Below are 20,915 nucleotides of genomic sequence, written 5' to 3'. Positions count from 1 at the left end.
GCTCTAACTTGAAAACGGACAACGAAACCCTTACTTCTATATTCGTTTACACTCATTGTAGGGTGATTGGATAGTAGGGCCATAATAAATGAATAATTTCTAAATAAAAAAGGGAATTTTTAAGAAAAATATAAAGAATTTTACGGGTCCTCACACCTACCAATCACATGGATTTGGTGGTTGATTTATAAGGAAGTGGAGATGTGATTCTAGCAATTGTTCAACCAAAATTGTTGTCTAAGGAGTTTACACTATTGCAAATTGTGGAACGACGTGATGACATTGATTTGAAGCATTTTGCCATGGGTATCATCTTACATTTGAGGATAAATCCTTTTCTAGATGGAAGAAATGATGTGGATATCAAGGTCATGATGGACTCGAGGGTCAAAGAACTAGCTCGCTTCAAGTTCAAGTTCAAATTCAAACTCAAGAACTTGATGGATAAGCCCATTCAAGTCAAAGGAAGTTCATGCTAAATGGATTGAGGAGTTTGAAAGACGTTGGCGTAAGTGCGTAACTTGAGAAAGAAGATTAAGTTTCTAGACTTAATCGGTGGTGTTTGAATCTAACCATCCGTGGTTTCTTTCTATCATTTATTTAATGTTTGGTTTTCTACTTAGTTATTCACATAGTTGTTTTAGTTAATAAAAAGCCAATCTTGTGTTAAACCTTTGAGCTTAATGGGCCAAATGATTGAGTCAATTGTTTGTTTGGTTTGTTAGTGTCCGATCCATGGGACTTAGTCTAGGTTGATATCTCTTTTAAATAATGGTGTAAAGAACGATATTCTACAGATAAGAGTTAATGACATTGAGTCTTTGAGGTTTTTCCGAAACTTGAGCAGATTTTCTTGCTTAACTCCAAATCTTGATTCACTTTGAACGCATTCTTAAGTGGATTGAGTGTTGTACCAATTTGCTGTTCACCAAATTTTGGCCAGCCTACTCAAATTCCATCCAAATTTTATCCAAACCTGTCCCCCTTGGCGAATTGGGATTTTCCTATGGGATTGCAGATTTGTCTCATCCTAAGGGAATTCGTATCACCATTAGTTAAAAGATTTAAATTTTATAATATTAGCATTATCTCAGCCACCATAAATTTTTATTTGAGTCAATTCTATCATAAATTCTAAATTGAGTCAATTATAGAAGAATAGCAATAACTCGTCAAAAACCTAAAAAAGTGAATCAAAAGGCAGATTAATTTTACAACCAAATTCACCGTATACAAGGAAAATAACCATAACAAAAAGTGAAACAAAAGAAATTGTAATGCCTTTGGGTCCTGGAAATTCACATAAACTTATTACATTTGACATTCGACGCCACGCCCCATAATTTGCAGAAGATTGATAGAACGGAGAGGATGGTGCGACTGTGAAGAGTGGAGAGAGTTGAGAATATATGAGATAAAGAGAAAAAAACAACACTTGTTTAGGCGGTGAGGACAATTGACAAAGGGACAAAAAAAAAACAGAAAGAGCATTTTGCATGACACAAATCATGAAACCCAAAATTACAACTGCCACGTGGTGGCATCAAACACATCCCGTGCAGTTAGGGGTGACAATTGGATCGAATTCGGGTTGATGGGTCGGGTTGAGACCCGAGTATAATAGAAAATCTACTGATTCGAACCTGATCCGCCAACCTGAAACGGCTCAGGATACCTGACACGAATCCAAAAAATTCGGGTTGGTGGGTCAATCCGAAATAACCCGAAACTTAATTTTAATTTATTAATTTATCACTGTAATTTCTAATAAAATCAATTTCTTACAAAACTAATTACATAATCAAGTAATAAAAATTTAAATAAATAATTTCAAACCAAATCTAAAATAAATTAAACACCGTAAAAGTGTTTTATACCAAACATAATATATTATTTGTCCAAATATAATAATTTCAACGTCATACAAATTAAATAAATTCATTTAGGATTAAGTAATTAATGCCTTTGAAAAAAAAAGAAAAACTTAGTTAAGTTAGATAAAATAATTTTTATGTTTATTAAATTATTTTTAATTCGTAAACGGGTCATATCGGGTTATATCAGGTCACCCACAGGTTGACCCGAAATCGGCCTGTTTTTTTTTTTCAGGTTCATCGGGTTCGACCAGATTCTGACCCGAACCCCCGAAACCTCAACCCAAACCCATTAATTTCGCGTTAGATTCATGTCGTGTTTTTAGGTCGTGCCGAAAATTGCCACTCCCACGTGCAGTTGCCAGCACAGTTCAAATACCAAAAAAGGCCCAATATCACATATCCAAATGACCAACATGCCCAACAATTTCACAAAATTCACGACTAAACTAGGATAATCACAACCGCCAATCAGAGCAAGAATCTGGGGACGAAATCGATCAATTCAATCGGAACCTCAATTGTAAACTCGCACTTTATAGTAGGTAAGAAGATAAGATAAGATAAGATATAATGTCATGATTACTTTCCCTGGAACAACAACGTCTCTCAAATGTAGAGTGATGAGTATACTTTGATTGCTCAAATTTTTTGCGGAGGCCCTCCGTGAAAGTAAGGTTTAAACGTGTTTATTGTTATTTGCCGGCAGTGGGAAGGCTTAAAACATCCAAGAAAAATCGCTCTCACGAAATTACTAGGGTGTTTTATTATTATAATTAAGAGCTCGTTTGAATTGCTATTTTTAAAATTTTTTGTTAAAAAAAAAATATTGTAATGATTTGATATATACGAGATTAAAAAGTAACTAAAAAATATGATCATGAAAAAGGTACAAAATTTTTTAGTACAAAATTGCAATCCAAAAATTTTTCTCAAGAAAACTGCAAACCAAATGCAACATGCCCGACCAAAATTTCTTTGGTCACCTTTGGTGGTAATAACCTTAATTTCTTTCTTCCTACCTCTTATAAATTCACAGAAGAGCGAGGTCACGAAACCGACACCGCTTCAGTGTACTCAAAGAACGCGTGGTTGAAATGGTTGGAGATAAAAGCAATAAAAAGAAAGAAAAGAAAATACAAAAGGACCCCACCTAGCAGACCAAAAAAACGTTTACGAAAACTGTAGACAGGATACATGATTAAGAAGTCAATAGCTCCGGACAGAATACAACACGAAAGTAGTAAATCTTTTTATATTCGTAGATAGAAGTCAATATTTGAGTTACCTGCTAGTCGTCTAAAAACAAGTCACGAAATTTGTATCATAATGGTTTGAAATTAGATCGATGGCCAATATTATTGCTGATTGAGTAGTTGTCATATTTTTAAAAAAATTTTTTAGTGAGAAAGGAATAAAACTTAAAAAATCAGATGGAGAGAAATGAATTTAAATATAGAACCTTTAAATCTTGAAACTATGCCTGTTTGGAATCTGAATTTTTTGAGAGTTTGTCTAAAACTTTACTATAGTGCACTATAAAAGTTTTTGAAAAATTTTTGTAGAAGTTTTTGTAAGGTAAAAAACTTTTTTATAGAAGTTTTTTTAATTTGAAAAATTTTGTAAAAGTTTTTGTAAGGTGAAATTTTTTTTCCTTTTTTTTTTCTCTTTTTCTTTCTTTTTCTCTTTCTCTTTCTTTTTCTTTTTCTTTTCTTTCCTCTCTTCTTCTTCTTCTTCTTCTTCCTCCTTCCCCCTCCCCCTTCTCCGTTACCTCTGCCTCCCACCTCCAGCACCTCCGCCAGCACCACCTCTCTTCTTTTTTTTTTCTTTTCTCCTCTCCCCCTTCCCTCTCCCTCTCCTGCCACCCCTTTCCTCCCCTCTCCCCCGTCACCCCTCTCCCACTCCCTTCCCCGTTCCTCCCCCCTCTGCCCACCACCCCCTTGGGCCGCCACCCCTCCCACTCCCTCCCCGCCACTCCTCTCCCTTCCCCCTCTGCCCCTTCCCTCTCTCCCGCCCCCGCCACCCTCTCTGCCCCTTCCCCCTTCCCTTTCCCGCTTCTCACCTTCCCTCTGCCCCCTTTTTTTTCACATTTTCCCTCTCCTTCCCGTCTCCTCTCCTTGCTCTTGCCGGCAGATGAAACAGCGAAATGAATTTTTTTTTGGGTAATTTGCCTTCTCCCCCCTCCTCCCCTTCCCCCGCCACCCTCACCCTCCCTCGTGCCGATCTGGTCGCTAGGGGAAGGGGAAGGGGAAGGGTGGTGGGGGAGGAGTGGGGGAGACGCAGAGAGAAAAAAAAAAGATAGAGGAGAGGAAGAGGGGGAGAGGGAGGAAGATGGGGAGAGGGAGGAAGGGCAAAAAAAAAAAGACCGGCACCGGAAGAGGTGATCGGCGCCGGAACCGGTAGCGGAGGTGGTGGCCGACAACGAAGGTGGTGGTAGGTTGGGGTGGGGGAGGAAGAAGAAGAAGAGAAGGGGAAGGGAAGGGAATTTTTTTGTGTTTTGGATATTTTAAGTGTGTAGGTAAAAAATTTTGAGAAGTTTTTTGGGGTTCCTGTAGCAAAAGTTGTTAAAAAACTAATAGGTAAAAAACTTGTCCAAAAACCTGGCTTCCAAACAGGCCCACGACGAGTTCTCTTCGCCACCGACTAAGTAGCCGTTAATAAGCACTAGACATGGACAACGGCAAGCTTTAGTTTCATTTGATGGAACTTTCATATTTATAATTCTAAGCTCATTAATATGTTAAATTTCATTTGATGCCTTTGGAGCATTTTTCCGGCCCCCCTATTTCTAACCTTTCGACGCGGATTCATTCACTTTTTGGCTCAATCGTAAAACTATCAGTCATCTGTATCCAATCGCATAAGCTTTTGCTTTGTTGTGCAATTCACCATGTCGGATCTTTATCTCAACTGATGGCCTTCTTAAATTGATTCACGGTCTTCTAACTTTAAATGGCCATAACATACCTTATTTGAGATATTTTACTACACCTCGTCCAATTGAAATTGTCATACTTTTTTATTTTAGAATATTTTAAAACATTTGTCATGTTAAAAAAGGTAAATAACTTTTTATTCTCTCTTTTCAATATAGCTTTTTTTTAATCATATGCATGTTATCATTTAAATTTAAAATTTGAATTTGTGAGGTTAAAATTAGAAAGAGAAGCACAAATATCACAATCAAACTACTATTTTTAAAAAGTTGAATTCCTAAAACATGACTAAATAATTGGGATGGAGGGAGAATCATTTACTCTTACAATGAAGGTCATCATGCTTGTGCCCCTTCATCATTTTTAGTTATTTTTGTAAAATTTAAAGTTGGTTATTTATCCTCTACAGAGTTTTGCCGAAAGGGTAAAAAAAAAAGTTAACCAAGACAATGACGTTATTAACAGAGTTTAATACTATTAACCCTGTGAACAATGATAAGAATACTTCTCAAACCACTTTATTTTATGCTCCACACTTGAAATGGTTATGTTTGTCATCAAGACAAAACGACAGAACAAATAAAATGATCCAAGGCATTCAAATACAAATAAGGCTTCATGTGTCGGTCTGGAAGGAGGATTTGACCAAATGCATTGAACCAAAAAGAAAAAAAAAGTAAAAAATAATACATCCACGGGATGCTTGACATTTATAACAGTTCAAATGCCAAACCAGATTTTCCCAACTTTTCTTCCATAATCTTCTTGTAACGTTCTGCCATTGAATTGTTGAGAAAATTTTTCCAATCTCCCACTTCTCCCTTTCTGAAAAAGGAACGAGCCTTAAACTTAACAGTTGGAGATAAAACAAGAAGACCGTTCTTGTTCACCTCCATATTTTTGAGATTCTCTAAGCTACAAAGCTTAACTATTTCTTTGACTACACCATTTTCGTCTTCCTCTGGAGAAAAAGGAAATCCCAAGAACTCTGCTAGCATCTTCACGTGAGAAGTTGCATCTATTTTGAGATCCTCGTACTTGAGAAACACCACCTTTTGAACATCATTTAGGCTTGCATTCCAGTACCCCTCAGCATGATCCCAAACGGGACCAAAAGGGTATAAACCTTTGCAAAATAATTCAAAAGCTTCATCAATAGGAAGTGCTTTTTGCTGATCTTCACCACTATTTTCAAGCAAAAAGTGCCGGAGAGACATGAACTGATCCAAAGGGTTTCTACATATATAAATTATGCGACATTTGGTATTCAAAATTGATTGAGGAAGGGCATGGTAGGGTAGGTGTGTTGAGAAAATTCTTGGACATGAGAAGGCCTCAAGATCAGGATTTTCGCTATTCAGAAATAAATCATACTCCATGCAACTTACAAGATCATGAGGATTGGTGATGAGGAGAGGGCTCTCTGGTGTTGTGCACTTCTTGCGGTTGATGATGCTAAAGCTTAGTGATTTTAGCCAAGTGGTGCCTGATTTAGGGATGGAAGCTAAGATAATGTCGGAATCCTTAGCTTTGAAGTTTCTTTGAAAGAAAATTGTGGATTTAAGCACTTCTCCTGGACACCAAAAATTGTTGTAGTAGTATAGCAACAGTCCATCCCAGTTTACTTTAGGAATTGTTTGTAGCAATCCTTGAAATTCATCCATATCCTCTACAACTTTGGTTGAGGGTGAAGGACGGAATATTGGTGTTTCTTCAATGGGAAAGTAAAATGGATAGATATCAGCAAGGCAGGATTTGTTGAATCCAACAATACCACATATATAAAACTTGTTCAATAATGGGATGTTGTGGGGGTCGCCTCAATAATTCCTTATCCGCAGTGGATTACACTTTGGATTACACTTTAGTTATTCAGATAGTTGTTTTAGTTAATAAAAAGCCAATCTTGTGTTAAACCTTTGAGCTTAATGAGCCAAATGATTGAGTCAGTTGTTTGTTTGGTTTGTTAGGGTCTGATCCATGGGACTTAGTCTAGGTTGCTATCTCTTTTAAATAATGATGTAAAGAATGATATTCTACAGATAAGAGTTAATCACATTGAATTTTGAGGTATTCCCTAAACCTGAGTGGATTCTCTTGTTTAACTCTAAATCTTGATTCACTTTGAACGCATTCTTAAGTGGATTGAGCGTTGTACCAATTTGCTGTTCACCAAATTTTGGTCGGCCTACTCAAATTCCATCCAAATTTTATCCAAATCTATCCCTTTGGCGAACTGGGATTTTCCTGTGGAATTGCGGATTTGTCTCATCCTAGAAGAATTCGTATCTCCATTAGTTAAAAGATTTAAATTTTATAATATTAGCATTATCTCAGCCACCATAAATTCTTATTTGAGTCAATTCTATCATAATTCTAAATTGAATCAATTATAGAAGAATAGCAATATCTCGTCAAAAACCTAAAAAAGTGAATCAAGCCAGATTAATTTTACAACCAATTCACCGTATCCAAGGAAAATAACCATAACAAAAAGCGAAACAAAAGAAATTGTAATGCCTTTGGGTCCTGGAAATTCACATAAACTTATTACCTTTGAAATTCGGCGCCCCAAACTTTGCAGAAGATTGATAGAACGGAGAGGATGGTGCGACTGTGAAGAGTGGAGAGAGTTGAGAATAAATGAGATAAAGAAAAAAAAAACAACACTTGTTTAGGCGGTGAGGACTATTGACAAGGGGACAAAAAAAAAAAAAACAGAAAGAGCATTTTGCATGACACAAATCATGAAACCCAAAATTACAACTGCCTCTCGGCATCAAACACATCCCGTGCAGTTGCCAGCACAGTTCAAATACCAAAAAAAGCCCACTATCACATATCCAAATGACCAACATGCCCAACAATTTCACAAAATTCACGACTAAACTAGGATAATCACAACCGCCAATCAGAACAAGAATCTGGGGACGAAATCAATCAATTCAGTTTTACAGTAGGTAAGAAGATAAGGTAAGGTAAGATATAGTGCGATGATTACTTGCTCTAGAACAACAAGAGTGATGAGTATACCTTGATTGCTCAAATCTTTCGCATAGGCCCTCAGTGAAAGTAAGGCTTGAACGGGTTTATTGTTATTTGCCGGCAGTGGGAAGGCTTAAAACATCCAAGAAAAATCGCTCTCACGAAATTTACTAAGGTGTTCTATTATTGCAATTAATAGCTCGTTTGAATTGTTATTTTTAAAAATTTTCATTAAAAAAAATATTATAATGATTTGATATATGTTTAGTACAAAAAATTTTGTTTAGTACAAAATTGCAATCCAAAAATTTTTCTCAAGAAAACTGCAAACCAAATGCAACATGCCTGACCAAAATTTCGTTGGTCTCCTTTGGTGGTGATAGCCTTTGACAGGTGCCGAACCTGTGCAATAATAAATACCTACTCGAGAAAAATGTAAATTTTACATATAGTGGTGAGTAGAGTCGAATCCACATGGACTGGGGATAACTTATTTCTTTTAGAGTTCGAAGTATGGGGGGTTTTCAATAGGAGGCAAATAAAAATGAAATAAAACAAATAAAATTCAAAACTAACTCACAAAGCACAATTTACTAAAAATAGCAATTAATAAAAGTTCTACCCAAAGGATCAACTGCTCAGGCACGGTCCAATTAAATGATCATCGATGCAAAGATATCTCATCCATTCATCACTAGGTTGGTTATAGTTATCAACAAGCTCTGACAACCAGTTCTTCCTTACCTTTTCGACAGTCAAGGTACGACCATTGACTGCTTCTCTAACCAGATAACAACCCTAGGTACGACCGTAGGAATTTAATTACCCAATTGCATTAAAACTAGAAGAACCCAACCCTAACCAATAAACACGCTAAGAGGGTTTATTTAAGTTAGATCTTGCGTTTCCCCATCATAAAGCCAATTATGGTGGTTGCCACGGGGTGTTAACTAAATGAACAATTACGGATTCTATTTAATTAACGTGGCAGTAGGCTATTAAATTAAATCAAATATCCGGCCGTTGATATTCAATCAATAAAATACCCATGAACAATTAATTCAGGAAACACACGAATAGCAATAAAATGGAAGAAATAATGAAAATTCAATTAGATCTCACAGATATTATGGACCGCGCCTTCGCGTCAACCTTTGGGTAGAGGAGAAAATTAGCCGCTCCTCATCATGTCACTTCCGCGTAATTTAATTGAATTCATTCAATTAATTGCCGAAGAATTGGAAAAGATGAATTAACGAAGGAACGGCTGAAAAACCTTTGCTTCCCTTTGTTGGGTTTCGTGTTCGTACCCCTGGAGCGAAAGTAGAAGCAAAAGTCGAATAGGAAAAATTGTACAGAAGCCAAAAGTAAAACGAGAAAAGCTGCGACGTCTGACGGCTAGGAAAAAAAGAAAACTAAAACTATCGCTACGGTTCATCCCCGAATCTCGCTTCTTCCTATTGTATTTGTAGCGCCGCCCAAGGAAGTCAAGCAGAAGCCCAAAAAACGTCTGGCCCTTTCTTTGCTTTTTAATTGAAGCCTTTGGAGCTTTAATCCTGTGCTTCTCGCGGTTCACGTGGACCGCAGTCCGGCTTTCGGTTTCGTCCACCTTTTAAGGCGTGGCCACGCCCTGAGACGAAAAGTCTTCTGGAAATTTGCCTCAATAGTTCATTTTTTATGCCGATCACCTATAATTCATACAAATGTGATATATGAGTTAAACCTCAGTACTTAGCACAGTAAATAGCCAAAATTAGGACAAAATAACACTGCAAAATGTGCCAAATAACTGTTCTATCAAATCCCCCCACACCTAGACAATGCTTGTCCTCAAGCATTTCGGAGCTCAGTAGTACAACCAAGAGAGCAGAGGTTATGGAGTAGTCTATACTAACACAAGCATCTAAGGTCCCTGACAATGTCACCAAGATTAGAACATACTGGATAGGTAGGAGTCCAAAAAGAATATGACCAGTAATACTCGTTACCTCCAAGAAAGTGTATGAATACTAGAAACGCTCAAATCAACATCATGGAATGGCATTACCATAAGCTTGCACATTTATCACATCTCCACCACTCGAAAGTGAACTAAATACACAAATCAAAGGGACTTTAATAGGGTTGTAATGGAGCTCAGGTGAAAGGTGGGTTAAGAAGGTATAGATAGGGGGTAAAATGTCAAGAGAATGTCCGAAACTCACCACATAACCACAACGCTTCATCAGAGAAATTTCACGAGCAAGGCATTTTCATTTGCCATTTCCACTGTGCAAGTGTCGAAACTTTTCCCCTTTTCTCTCTTTTTTTTTTTTTTTAATGGAGCAGATGTCTTGCAAGGCATGGGCACGCCTTGCAGGCTGGAGTCTTCTGCCCACCAGCTCATTGCCGACTTTTCCCCTTTTTTTTCCCATCTTTTCTTTCTTTTTTTTTTCTTTGGCTTTTCTTTCGATCTCAGATGTACAGAAACAACACCATAAAACATCTTTTTGACAACACTTGCCACCACAGATTTATTTACCTTGCACAAGTAATGAATTTCAGACATCGTTTAATGACACAAGGTTGGACAAAAGAGTCTAAAAAGGTCATGGATTATCCATCACGGCTAACAAACAAAGAGAGGGATAAAAGCTCAAATTGGTTCACTATTGGGAGATAAGATGAGGGCTTGGTTTTTTAGATAGCTAAATAGGGTTAAATCCTAAATGCCCTTATCATTTCAAATGCATCCAATTCAACAAAAATGTGGTCTCGACATGTATAAACTAGCAAGTTCTAGAATGCCAATATCATGTGTGATACCCACTCAATCAAACAAAAATAGAGCAAACAAGAATAATGTGCTCATAAAAGGCTCAAAAGCTCCCAAAAGTTTCAAAAATGGGTCAAATCCAGTGTATTCAACACTCAACAACACTGCCAAGGAAAAACGAAATGCATAGCTAGTATATTTACCCACATACCCACGCACCTTGATTGTGTCATTTATCACAGCAACATGCTCCAGCATTAACAAGCATAGAAATAAATAAAAAGCCGACTAACTACAATGTTTCCTTTTTTTTCATTTTATCCATTTTTTTTCATTTTTTTTTCATTTTTTTTTCATTTTTTTTGAGTAACAAAGCAAAAAGAAATAATGGAAGCCACTCCCCCACGCCTAAAACCTACATTATTCTCAATGTAGAAAAGACAAATGAAGTATTAGGAGAAAAGAAAAGAAACTTCCCTGACCATCGGGGAGGGAAAGTGAGACACTAAGGCGGAGGAGGTGAGACGGCTGTGTGCACAATGTGGAGTGGTGGCGATGGACGCAACACCAACAGGAAGGAGAAGACTGAAGTTTCGTTTTCGGAAGGATTGGAAGGCGTGGGCACGCCTTGGAAGCTAGAGTCTTCTGACCATCAATTTCAAAACTTCATTCCTTAGGCCTGATCAACTAGAGTGGGCATGTCCAACTGCCAGCTTACTGCCACAAAACAACAATCCACTAAATGACACTAACACTTAATAAAAATTCCAAAAATATAAGAAAACTAAAACAAAAGAATCCTTGGGTTGCCTCCCAAGCAGCGCCCTTCTTTAATGTCTTTGGCTAGACATCGTCATGTTTATTCACGGAGGATAAAATCGTGTAGCTCGTTTCAGTGCTTCATCTCCTATGTAATCCTGATAGCCCTCGTAGATAGAGTAATTCTTGAGTCCACGAGCTACGGTCTTCCATGGATTAGTAGATGGCGGCAAACAAACAAGTGATGACACTAAATCTTCAGTCACTCCTCCATCACGAGCACTTATTGGTTCGAGATATTTTGCCATCACAACCCTTAACTTATTCCTGTCATGAAATTTAAAATCTTCTGGTATAATAAAATCAATTTCACCAACAGGAATTGAAGAATAAGAGTTAGGAAAATATTGATTAAGGAATGGAGGAGATATCACCGCATTTGGAGATTGTTCACTAGATTCATTCATTTGAGCAATTTGATATTGGGGTCTCATGTCTTGCACTTCAACTTTCTTTTCAACTGCATCTTTAGATCCTTCTTCATGAGACTCTTGCAGTTTCATGTCATTTGTCAGGATAATTATACCCTCATCTTCTTCATGGTCGATAATAGTTACTGAGGGCAATTCTTCACAAAATGGAGAAATCAATTTGCTCATTGTAGATGCCAATTCACGCCTTCCATCTTCCATCTCTTTAATCAACCTTTGTGTCTCCTGTTGAAATTGACGTGTCTCCTGTTGAATTTGATATGTGTTAGTAGCTATTAATTCAACTATTTCTTCAAGAGACATACCTGACATGGATGACGGTCCTTGAGACTCTAGCTGTTGAAAATCTATTGGCATTTGTTCATAATTAAAAGTGGAATCATCCCACCATCCTTGCTCATACCCGTTTGAATAAGGGTCATGCCACGTTTGATATTGAGGTGAAAAATCCCCAAAAGTATCGATTGGAGTACTTCGACCATCTTGAAATGCAGGGCATATGTCGGGTGAAAAATTCGAAGCAAAATAAGCTCCACAATTTGCAACAGCCCATTGATCATTAGAAAAAGTATGAGTCTCATAACCCCTTGTAAAATTAAAATCCAGTCTATCACCAAAATACGGAATGTTAGCAGCCATAAAATATATACAAAAAAAATAAGAGAAAAATAAAAAAAAATGAACTCAAAAAGAAACAAATTAATCAGGCACCAGTCCCCGGCAACGGCGCAAAAAATTGACAGGTGCCGAACCTGTGCAATAATAAATACCTACTCGAGAAAAATGTAAATTTTACATATAGTGGTGAGTAGAGTCGAATCCACATGGACTGGGGATAACTTATTTCTTTTAGAGTTCGAAGTATGGGGGGTTTTCAATAGGAGGCAAATAAAAATGAAATAAAACAAATAAAATTCAAAACTAACTCACAAAGCACAATTTACTAAAAATAGCAATTAATAAAAGTTCTACCCAAAGGATCAACTGCTCAGGCACGGTCCAATTAAATGATCATCGATGCAAAGATATCTCATCCATTCATCACTAGGTTGGTTATAGTTATCAACAAGCTCTGACAACCAGTTCTTCCTTACCTTTTCGACAGTCAAGGTACGACCATTGACTGCTTCTCTAACCAGATAACAACCCTAGGTACGACCGTAGGAATTTAATTACCCAATTGCATTAAAACTAGAAGAACCCAACCCTAACCAATAAACACGCTAAGAGGGTTTATTTAAGTTAGATCTTGCGTTTCCCCATCATAAAGCCAATTATGGTGGTTGCCACGGGGTGTTAACTAAATGAACAATTACGGATTCTATTTAATTAACGTGGCAGTAGGCTATTAAATTAAATCAAATATCCGGCCGTTGATATTCAATCAATAAAATACACATGAACAATTAATTCAGGAAACGCACGAATAGCAATAAAATGGAAGAAATAATGAAAATTCAATTAGATCTCACAGATATTATGGACCGCGCCTTCGCGTCAACCTTTGGGTAGAGGAGAAAATTAGCCGCTCCTCATCATGTCACTTCCGCGTAATTTAATTGAATTCATTCAATTAATTGCCGAAGAATTGGAAAAGATGAATTAACGAAGGAACGGCTGAAAAACCTTTGCTTCCCTTTGTTGGGTTTCGTGTTCGTACCCCTGGAGCGAAAGTAGAAGCAAAAGTCGAATAGGAAAAATTGTACAGAAGCCAAAAGCAAAACGAGAAAAGCTGCGACGTCTGACGGCTAGGAAAAAAAAAGAAAACTAAAACTATCGCTACGGTACATCCCTGAATCTTGCTTCTTCCTATTGTATTTGTAGCGCCGCCCAAGGAAGTCAAGCAGAAGCCCAAAAACGTCTGGCCCTTTCTTTGCTTTTTAATTGAAGCCTTTGGAGTTTTAATCATGTGCTTCTCGCGGTTCACGTGGACCGCAGTCCGGCTTTCGGTTTCGTCCACTTTCTAAGGCGTGGCCACGCCCTGAGACGAAAAGTCTTCTGGAAATTTGCCTCAATAGTTCATTTTTTATGCCGATCACCTATAATTCATACAAATGTGATATATGAGTTAAACCTCAGTACTTAGCACAGTAAATAGCCAAAATTAGGACAAAATAACACTGTAAAATGTGCCAAATAACTGTTCTATCAGCCTTATATTTCTTTCTTCCTACCTCTTCTCCAGAATGTGCTGGAAAAATCGAGTACTCCCTGACAAGAAGAAAAGGGACGAAAGGAAGAAAGGTAAAATGAGATGGAAGAATTATGAAAGACTTGAAAAATAGATGGATGAAGAAAAGCAAGTGGCAGAGTTGAAGGCTGACGGCAACCCGCCCCAAGGACAAAAGATTCCCAATTCACAGAAAAGCGACAGGATACATGGTTGAAACCGACACCACTTCGGTGGACTCAAAGAACACGTGGTTGAAATGGTTGGAGATAAAAGCAATAAAAAGAAGAAAAGAAAATACAAAGGGACCCCACCCAGCAGATCTTTATCTCAGCTGAAGGCCTTCTGAAATTGATTCAAGGTCTTCTAACCTTAAATGGCCATAACTAGGGCTGCAAATGAATCGAGCCGCTCTCGAGTCAAGCTCGATATTAATCGAGCTCGAGTCGAGCTTGAGCCGACTCGAGTCAAACTCGAGATCGAACTCGAGCTTAGAATATTAAGCTCGTTAGCTCGCGAGCCGGCTCGCAAGCTTGAGTATATATATATTTTTTTTATTTTTATTTTTATTTAATAATAAAATTACGTATATTATATATATATATATTTTTATTTTTATTTTCATAGTGAAATTACGTATATATCCTTAATATTTTATTATTTATTCAGAAAAAAATATTATTTTATTTATTTTTTAAAAATAAAAATATTATTTTATTTATTTTTTAAAAATAAAATAATTATTTTTTATTTTTTTCGAGCTCGAACTCGGCTCGACTTGATTCGAGTCGAGCTCAAGCTCGAAAATTGCCAGCTCGTCGAGCTCGAGCTTGAGCTCGAGCTTGGTAAAATTTAGTCGAGACTCGGCTCGATTAGTTCAAAATTCGACTCGACTCGACTCGTTTGCAGCCCTAGCTATAACATACCTTATTTGAGATATTTTATTACTCCCTCCCTCCTTCCTATTCAAATTGTTATACTTTTTCATTTTAAAATATTTCAAAACACTTGTTATGTTTAGTCTCTATTTTCAATATAGTTCTTCTTTTTAATCATATGCATATTATTATTCAAGTTTTAATTTTGAATTTGTGAGAGTAAAATTAAAAAGAAAAGTACAAATATCACAATCAAATCATTATTCTTAAAAAGTTGAATTCCTAAAACATGACTAAATAATTAGGATGGAGGGAATATCATTTACTCTTACAGTGAAGGTCATCATATTTGTGCCCCTTCATCACTTTGAGTTATTTTTGTAAAATTTAAAGTTGGTTATCCTCTATAGAGTTTTGCCGAAAGGGTAAAAAAAAAAAAGAAGTTAACCAGGAAGAAAGTTAACGGAGTTTAATGCTATTAACCCTGTGAACAATGATAAGAGTACTTCTCAAATCACATTCAAACTTGAAATGGTTATGTTTGTCATCAAGACAAAATGACAGAACAAATAAAATGATCCAAGGCATTCAAACACAAATAGGGCTTCATGTGTCGGTCTCGAAGGAGGATTTGACCAAATGCATTGAACAAAAAGCAAAAAAGTGAAAAATAATACATCCATGGGATGCTTGACATTTAGAACAGTTCAAATGCCAAACCAGATTTTCCCAACTTTTCTTCCATAATCTTCTTGTAACGTTCTGCCATTGAATTGTTGAGAAAATTTTTCCAATCTCCCACTTCTCCCTTTCTGAAAAAGGAACGAGCCTTAAACTTAACAGTTGGAGATAAAACAAGAAGACCGTTCTTGTTCACCTCCATATTTTTGAGATTCTCTAAGCTACAAAGCTTAACTATTTCTTTGACTACACCATTTTCGTCTTCCTCTGGAGAAAAAGGAAATCCCAAGAACTCTGCTAGCATCTTCACGTGAGAAGTTGCATCTATTTTGAGATCCTCGTACTTGAGAAACACCACCTTTTGAACATCATTTAGGCTTGCATTCCAGTACCCCTCAGCATGATCCCAAACGGGACCAAAAGGGTATATGCCTTTGCAAAATAATTCAAAAGCTTCATCAATAGGAAGTGCTTTTTGCTGATCTTCACCACTATTTTCAAGCAAAAAGTGCCGGAGAGACATGAACTGATCCAAAGGGTTTCTACATATATAAATTATGCGACATTTGGTATTCAAAATTGATTGAGGAAGGGCATGGTAGGGTAGGTGTGTTGAGAAAATTCTTGGACATGAGAAGGCCTCAAGATCAGGATTTTCGCTATTCAGAAATAAATCATACTCCATGCAACTTACAAGATCATGAGGATTGGTGATGAGGAGAGGGCTCTCTGGTGTTGTGCACTTCTTGCGGTTGATGATGCTAAAGCTTAGTGATTTTAGCCAAGTGGTGCCTGATTTAGGGATGGAAGCTAAGATAATGTCGGAATCCTTAGCTTTGAAGTTTCTTTGAAAGAAAATTGTGGATTTAAGCACTTCTCCTGGACACCAAAAATTGTTGTAGTAGTATAGCAACAGTCCATCCCAGTTTACTTTAGGAATTGTTTGTAGCAATCCTTGAAATTCATCCATATCCTCTACAACTTTGGTTGAGGGTGAAGGACGGAATATTGGTGTTTCTTCAATGGGAAAGTAAAATGGATAGATATCAGCAAGGCAGGATTTGTTGAATCCAACAATATCACATATATAAAACTTGTTCAATAATGGGATGTTGTGGGGATCGCCTCAATAATTCTTTACCTGCAGTGGATTACACTCGGTTGAGTGTAATCTACACGCGCCATCAATATTTTACTATTTTTTTTATTATACTCTCATCTACAATGGATTAAACTCCACATAGTATAATAGCATGTGAGAACCCGAGAAAATTATGTGTATACCTTAAAATTATTTTTATTTTCTTTACTTTGATATTAGAAAAATTATACATAAACGGTTACCTTAAATGCCTATTTGGACCCCCATAAATTGAGAAGTTAGAAAAAAATAAATAAATTCAACAAGTAAATGTCTAATAAGCTTTTCTTAAAGCTAAATGTGTCAAAATCAATGTAAGAAATTTTTAAGGTAAATGCAAATTAGAACACACGAAATTTTGGGTCAAGGTATGAGACAATAAAATTAGGGACTCATGGCAAACAAATGAACTAAATTAAAAAGACCAAACCAACCTTAGAATTTTGGTTAAACTACCATGCAGCCATCACACACGAGCTATGAGAATTTAGAAGCCAACCGAGAGAAAGGAACACACTTAATTGAACCGAATGCAAGCTCTGTTAGACTAAGCGGTGGAAATGAAACTAGCTGAGATTTGGGGCGGTGAGTGACTCTCATTTGGACAGCTGCCGAAGTGAACCTGCTACCAAAATTGCTGAGTAAGCAGTGACCGAATGAGAGCTGGAATGATCAGCACCGAATGAAGAGGTTTGAGTGGTCGGCTGAGTGAACGAAATATGTTCATTTCTCTTCTTACCAACCCAGTATTAGAAACCAAACTGAGGGAGAGTTTCGGTCACACCATGCATTTCCAAATACCACCGAGTGAGAGGAAACAGAGAGAGTGAGGAAAGAAAGCAAGATAGAGAGAGTGAGAGCAAGACCGAGAGAAACTAAGACATATTGCTCTCATCTCAGTACACAATCAAAAGGGAGAAAAGGAAGCATTTCTGATTTTCTCTTGCTTCCAGTGCAACCGAAAGAGTGAGGAGGAGAGAGTTAGACAGTGTTAGCTGCATTCATCTAGCTTGTGACCTTAGAACCGTGAGCTAAGAGCGAGTACAAAGAGGTGAAACCAGTCTGCAACTCATGCATCAACTACATCAGTGAGGGAAAAGAGTGAGAGCTGGTGCAATCTGGCGGAACCGAAGCTTAAAAACTGGAGCAGTCTGCAACTGTTGAATTCTAAAGGAAAGAGGTAAAAAAAAAAAATTGTGCAACAAACTCCTACTTATTTAGTATAATTAAATGCCTAAGCTGCATGTTAAATTTTAACTAGGAAAAATGAGTTTTAGTTGAGGAAACTGAATAGCTGCTCGAAAGAAAAGTAGTTAGCAACCGAGAGGAGTAAGCTGGAAATGATAGAAATAGCTGCTGGAATTCTTTCCACTTCAACCGAGAGAAGGGAGAGAAACTTACCAGGTTTCTTTACGAACTTTGGCTCTAAAAATTCCACCTTGAAACCTGATTTGTTGCATAGTATGTTAGCTGCAGCTTGCATGGAAGATTGGTATACAACTAAAAACACTTTGAAGAGCTTCATGTTGTATAATTAGCTGCTGCATGCGTTTCTTTCAATTTGGCCTAGTAGAAGGCCTGGTTCAGCTATGGTTTCGGCTCCTTGACTGTTCCCTGCAAAACCTTAGCTTCTAAACTGACTTACAGAGTTGAAACCTGGACTAATGCCTCTAAACTTTAACCAGAAAAACAGGAATGAGTAGGAACTAAACTGAGTGATGAAGGGGGGAACAAGTTCACTGATTGCAGGATGTCGGCCGAGGGAATGAAGCAGAATGTGCTTCTGTCCGGCCATTTTTGACCCTCAAAATGCGAGAACTGGGTATCGATATCTTCATAAGAAATGTAGGTCTATATCTTAGCTTCGAAATGCTATAAAATTTGCCTCAATCCGATAAGCGTAGCTCTAGTTATGATCGAAATACCGGAGGATGGCAAAGCTGCCTTTCTCGTTGCCTTTCATTTTGTTTCCGAATGCACTTTGCTAAGATGCTAGCCGTGAGGAACTAGTTTTAACCAGCATTTCTTCTAATTTCCAACCTGTAAGCTTTCATAAATGATAGCTACGATTGTTCTAAGAATTAACGGCTATACGTAGTTCCATGAGTAGAGTTAAACTAAGACAATTGAGTGAAAAACTCACGATAGTTATATACGTAAAGTAGCCTCTAATTATTTAATATTGTCTTCACAAATATTTTAAAGGCTATAAAATTTGAGTGACTGGTGTAGTGGAATAAAATCTAATTACCAAATAACCTAGGGATTCATTAATTAAAAAGGGACCAATGGAGTACTTCTAAGCCTTAATTCTAGAATCTTGAGTGGAAAATGATTTAATTCTAAAATAAATATTTTATAAATTATTAACTCGGAAAATACGTATGTATCTTGATTTAAGATAATAAAGTCAAGGAGTTTCGAACTAAATTGGAAAATAAATATTGGGGTATAAATATCGCGTATATTTTGCATTTAGGGTCAAACTTGATTTTAATAGTTTAGACAATAAAATAGAATAAATATTGAATATGTTATAGTTATATTTAAAGTCAAACCTAATTCAAATGATTTAAATAATAGGTAGATAGCAACAAATTGTAGATTTACCTTGGAATTATATATTGATCTCAGGAAGTAGCTGCGAGCCAAGAAACAGACCCAAAGCTCGAGTTACTTGAATAATTGGTGAGTGTTTTCCGAATTATGTGTTAACTGTTTATGTGTACTTATTATGAATATGTGACAAAATGTGCTTATTATGAATATGTGATAAATGTGCTTATTATGATATATTGCCAAGTGATTCATTGGAAAGTGTATCTCAATTGTCCCTCGCCTTCTAAGTCGAGGGTGTACTTTATCGCACTTGGCTTAGTTGAGCTTGAAGGTTGATAATTGATCAAGTGATATTGTAAGTGTGCATGACTGTAAGCCGTGTGTGTATTTTGTCACACCGGCTGAACTGGGCCCTAAAACCCTCTGTTCAACGGACTATTCGAGCCAGTAAAGGGCTTGGTCGGGTAGGACGGTAGCTTTGGGTAATTGTTTCGGTATGCTCGAGTATTACCACGAAGTAGCAGATTACCAATATTGATATGGCCATCTAAGTGAGGGAAGTGTTTACTGTTTTGGAGGTTATAAGGAGGAGTTCGGCGGAGTGTGTAGTGCATTGAAGTGGCTCTAATGCGAGCACCGTATCATTTTAAAAGTGATTGTTTAGTGAAGTGTTTCCTCAATTGTTTAATGAAAGTGATTGTACAGTGAAATTTTCATTACTTGCTTAATTGTACTGATTTCAGTGTTTATTAAATGTTACTTGCTCGGCAAACCTCACTGGGCTTTAGCTCAACTTTTTAGCTTTGTTTTCCTTACAGGAGTTGGAGATTGAAAAGTGATCCGATAAAATTGGAAAGTAATTTTGGGAAGATCCATCACTATGTGTATATATTGGAGTCACGTTTTCTTTTGTATTTTATGATGGTTGAATCTTCTGTTTTGAGTTGGTGTAATATAAAGAATGGATGTTTAGAACATATATTGTGTTTCTTTTACGGGACGAATTTGTGTTCAAGCTGATTAGAGTTGTATTTAAGAATGAATGTTCAGTTGTTCAATGATAATGTTATCTCTGAAGTTAATGTAAGTGAGTGAGCCCTGGCGAGAGCCAAGCAGGCGATCCGCTAACTTTTAGGGTATGCCCTAGAAGAAAGTGGGGTCGTCACATAGCATGGGTCCACATGCATATCAAATATTTATTTTAATAATTTAAAAATAAATTATTGATTTTCATTAGAATTTTTTACATTTTAGATTTTGTATTTGCTAAAAGATAATATTATTAATTTGTGACTTTTAATAATATATATTTTTTGTCTCTGAAAAATAATGCATTGGTTTTTTTAAAAGTTATACATTGGAATTGGAATTGGATAATATGGGTAATTTTGAAAATTTTGGTGGTTTTGATTTTTTGAAGGGGATGAGATTTCTATATTTGGAGCATTTAACATATTTCTAAAACTACTAAAATTCTCATTCATAATGACAAAATACTGAAATTTTTAAAAATTATGTAAAGAGGTTGAAGACAATGAATAAGGGAGTAGGAGAAATAATGGAGTAGGAGATTTGTGAGGTGAAATAAAAAAAAAAGTGTCTTGTGTACTTATAGGGAGAAAACTAAAATGTTCGTTGTAAAATGGCTAGAAAATGACCATTATAAATGGCTAGAAAATGTCCATT

General features: G+C 36.7%; 2 protein-coding genes across 2 annotated transcripts; both read right to left on the bottom strand.

The window, feature by feature from the left end:
- Nucleotides 1-5,520: 5,520 nt before the first annotated feature.
- Nucleotides 5,521-6,474, bottom strand: LOC113780482 (cytosolic sulfotransferase 15-like). Its single transcript, XM_027326279.1, has one exon. The coding sequence runs from the start codon at nt 6,472-6,474 to the stop codon at nt 5,521-5,523; it is 954 nt and encodes a 317-aa protein (XP_027182080.1).
- Nucleotides 6,475-15,514: 9,040 nt separating this feature from the next.
- On the bottom strand, nt 15,515-18,082 carry LOC113781419 (cytosolic sulfotransferase 15-like). Its single transcript, XM_027327354.1, has 2 exons — nt 18,072-18,082; nt 15,515-16,546 (listed from the first exon to the last, which is right to left on the bottom strand). Exon 2 carries the CDS (start codon nt 16,497-16,499, stop codon nt 15,546-15,548), a length of 954 nt encoding a protein of 317 aa, XP_027183155.1. The 5' UTR covers nt 16,500-16,546; nt 18,072-18,082; the 3' UTR covers nt 15,515-15,545.
- Nucleotides 18,083-20,915: the final 2,833 nt, after the last annotated feature.

The sequence above is a fragment of the Coffea eugenioides genome, chromosome 8, assembly GCF_003713205.1.
Source record: "Coffea eugenioides isolate CCC68of chromosome 8, Ceug_1.0, whole genome shotgun sequence".
Lineage (NCBI taxonomy): Eukaryota > Viridiplantae > Streptophyta > Magnoliopsida > Gentianales > Rubiaceae > Coffea > Coffea eugenioides.
This window is presented reverse-complemented; position numbering and strand designations above follow the sequence as displayed.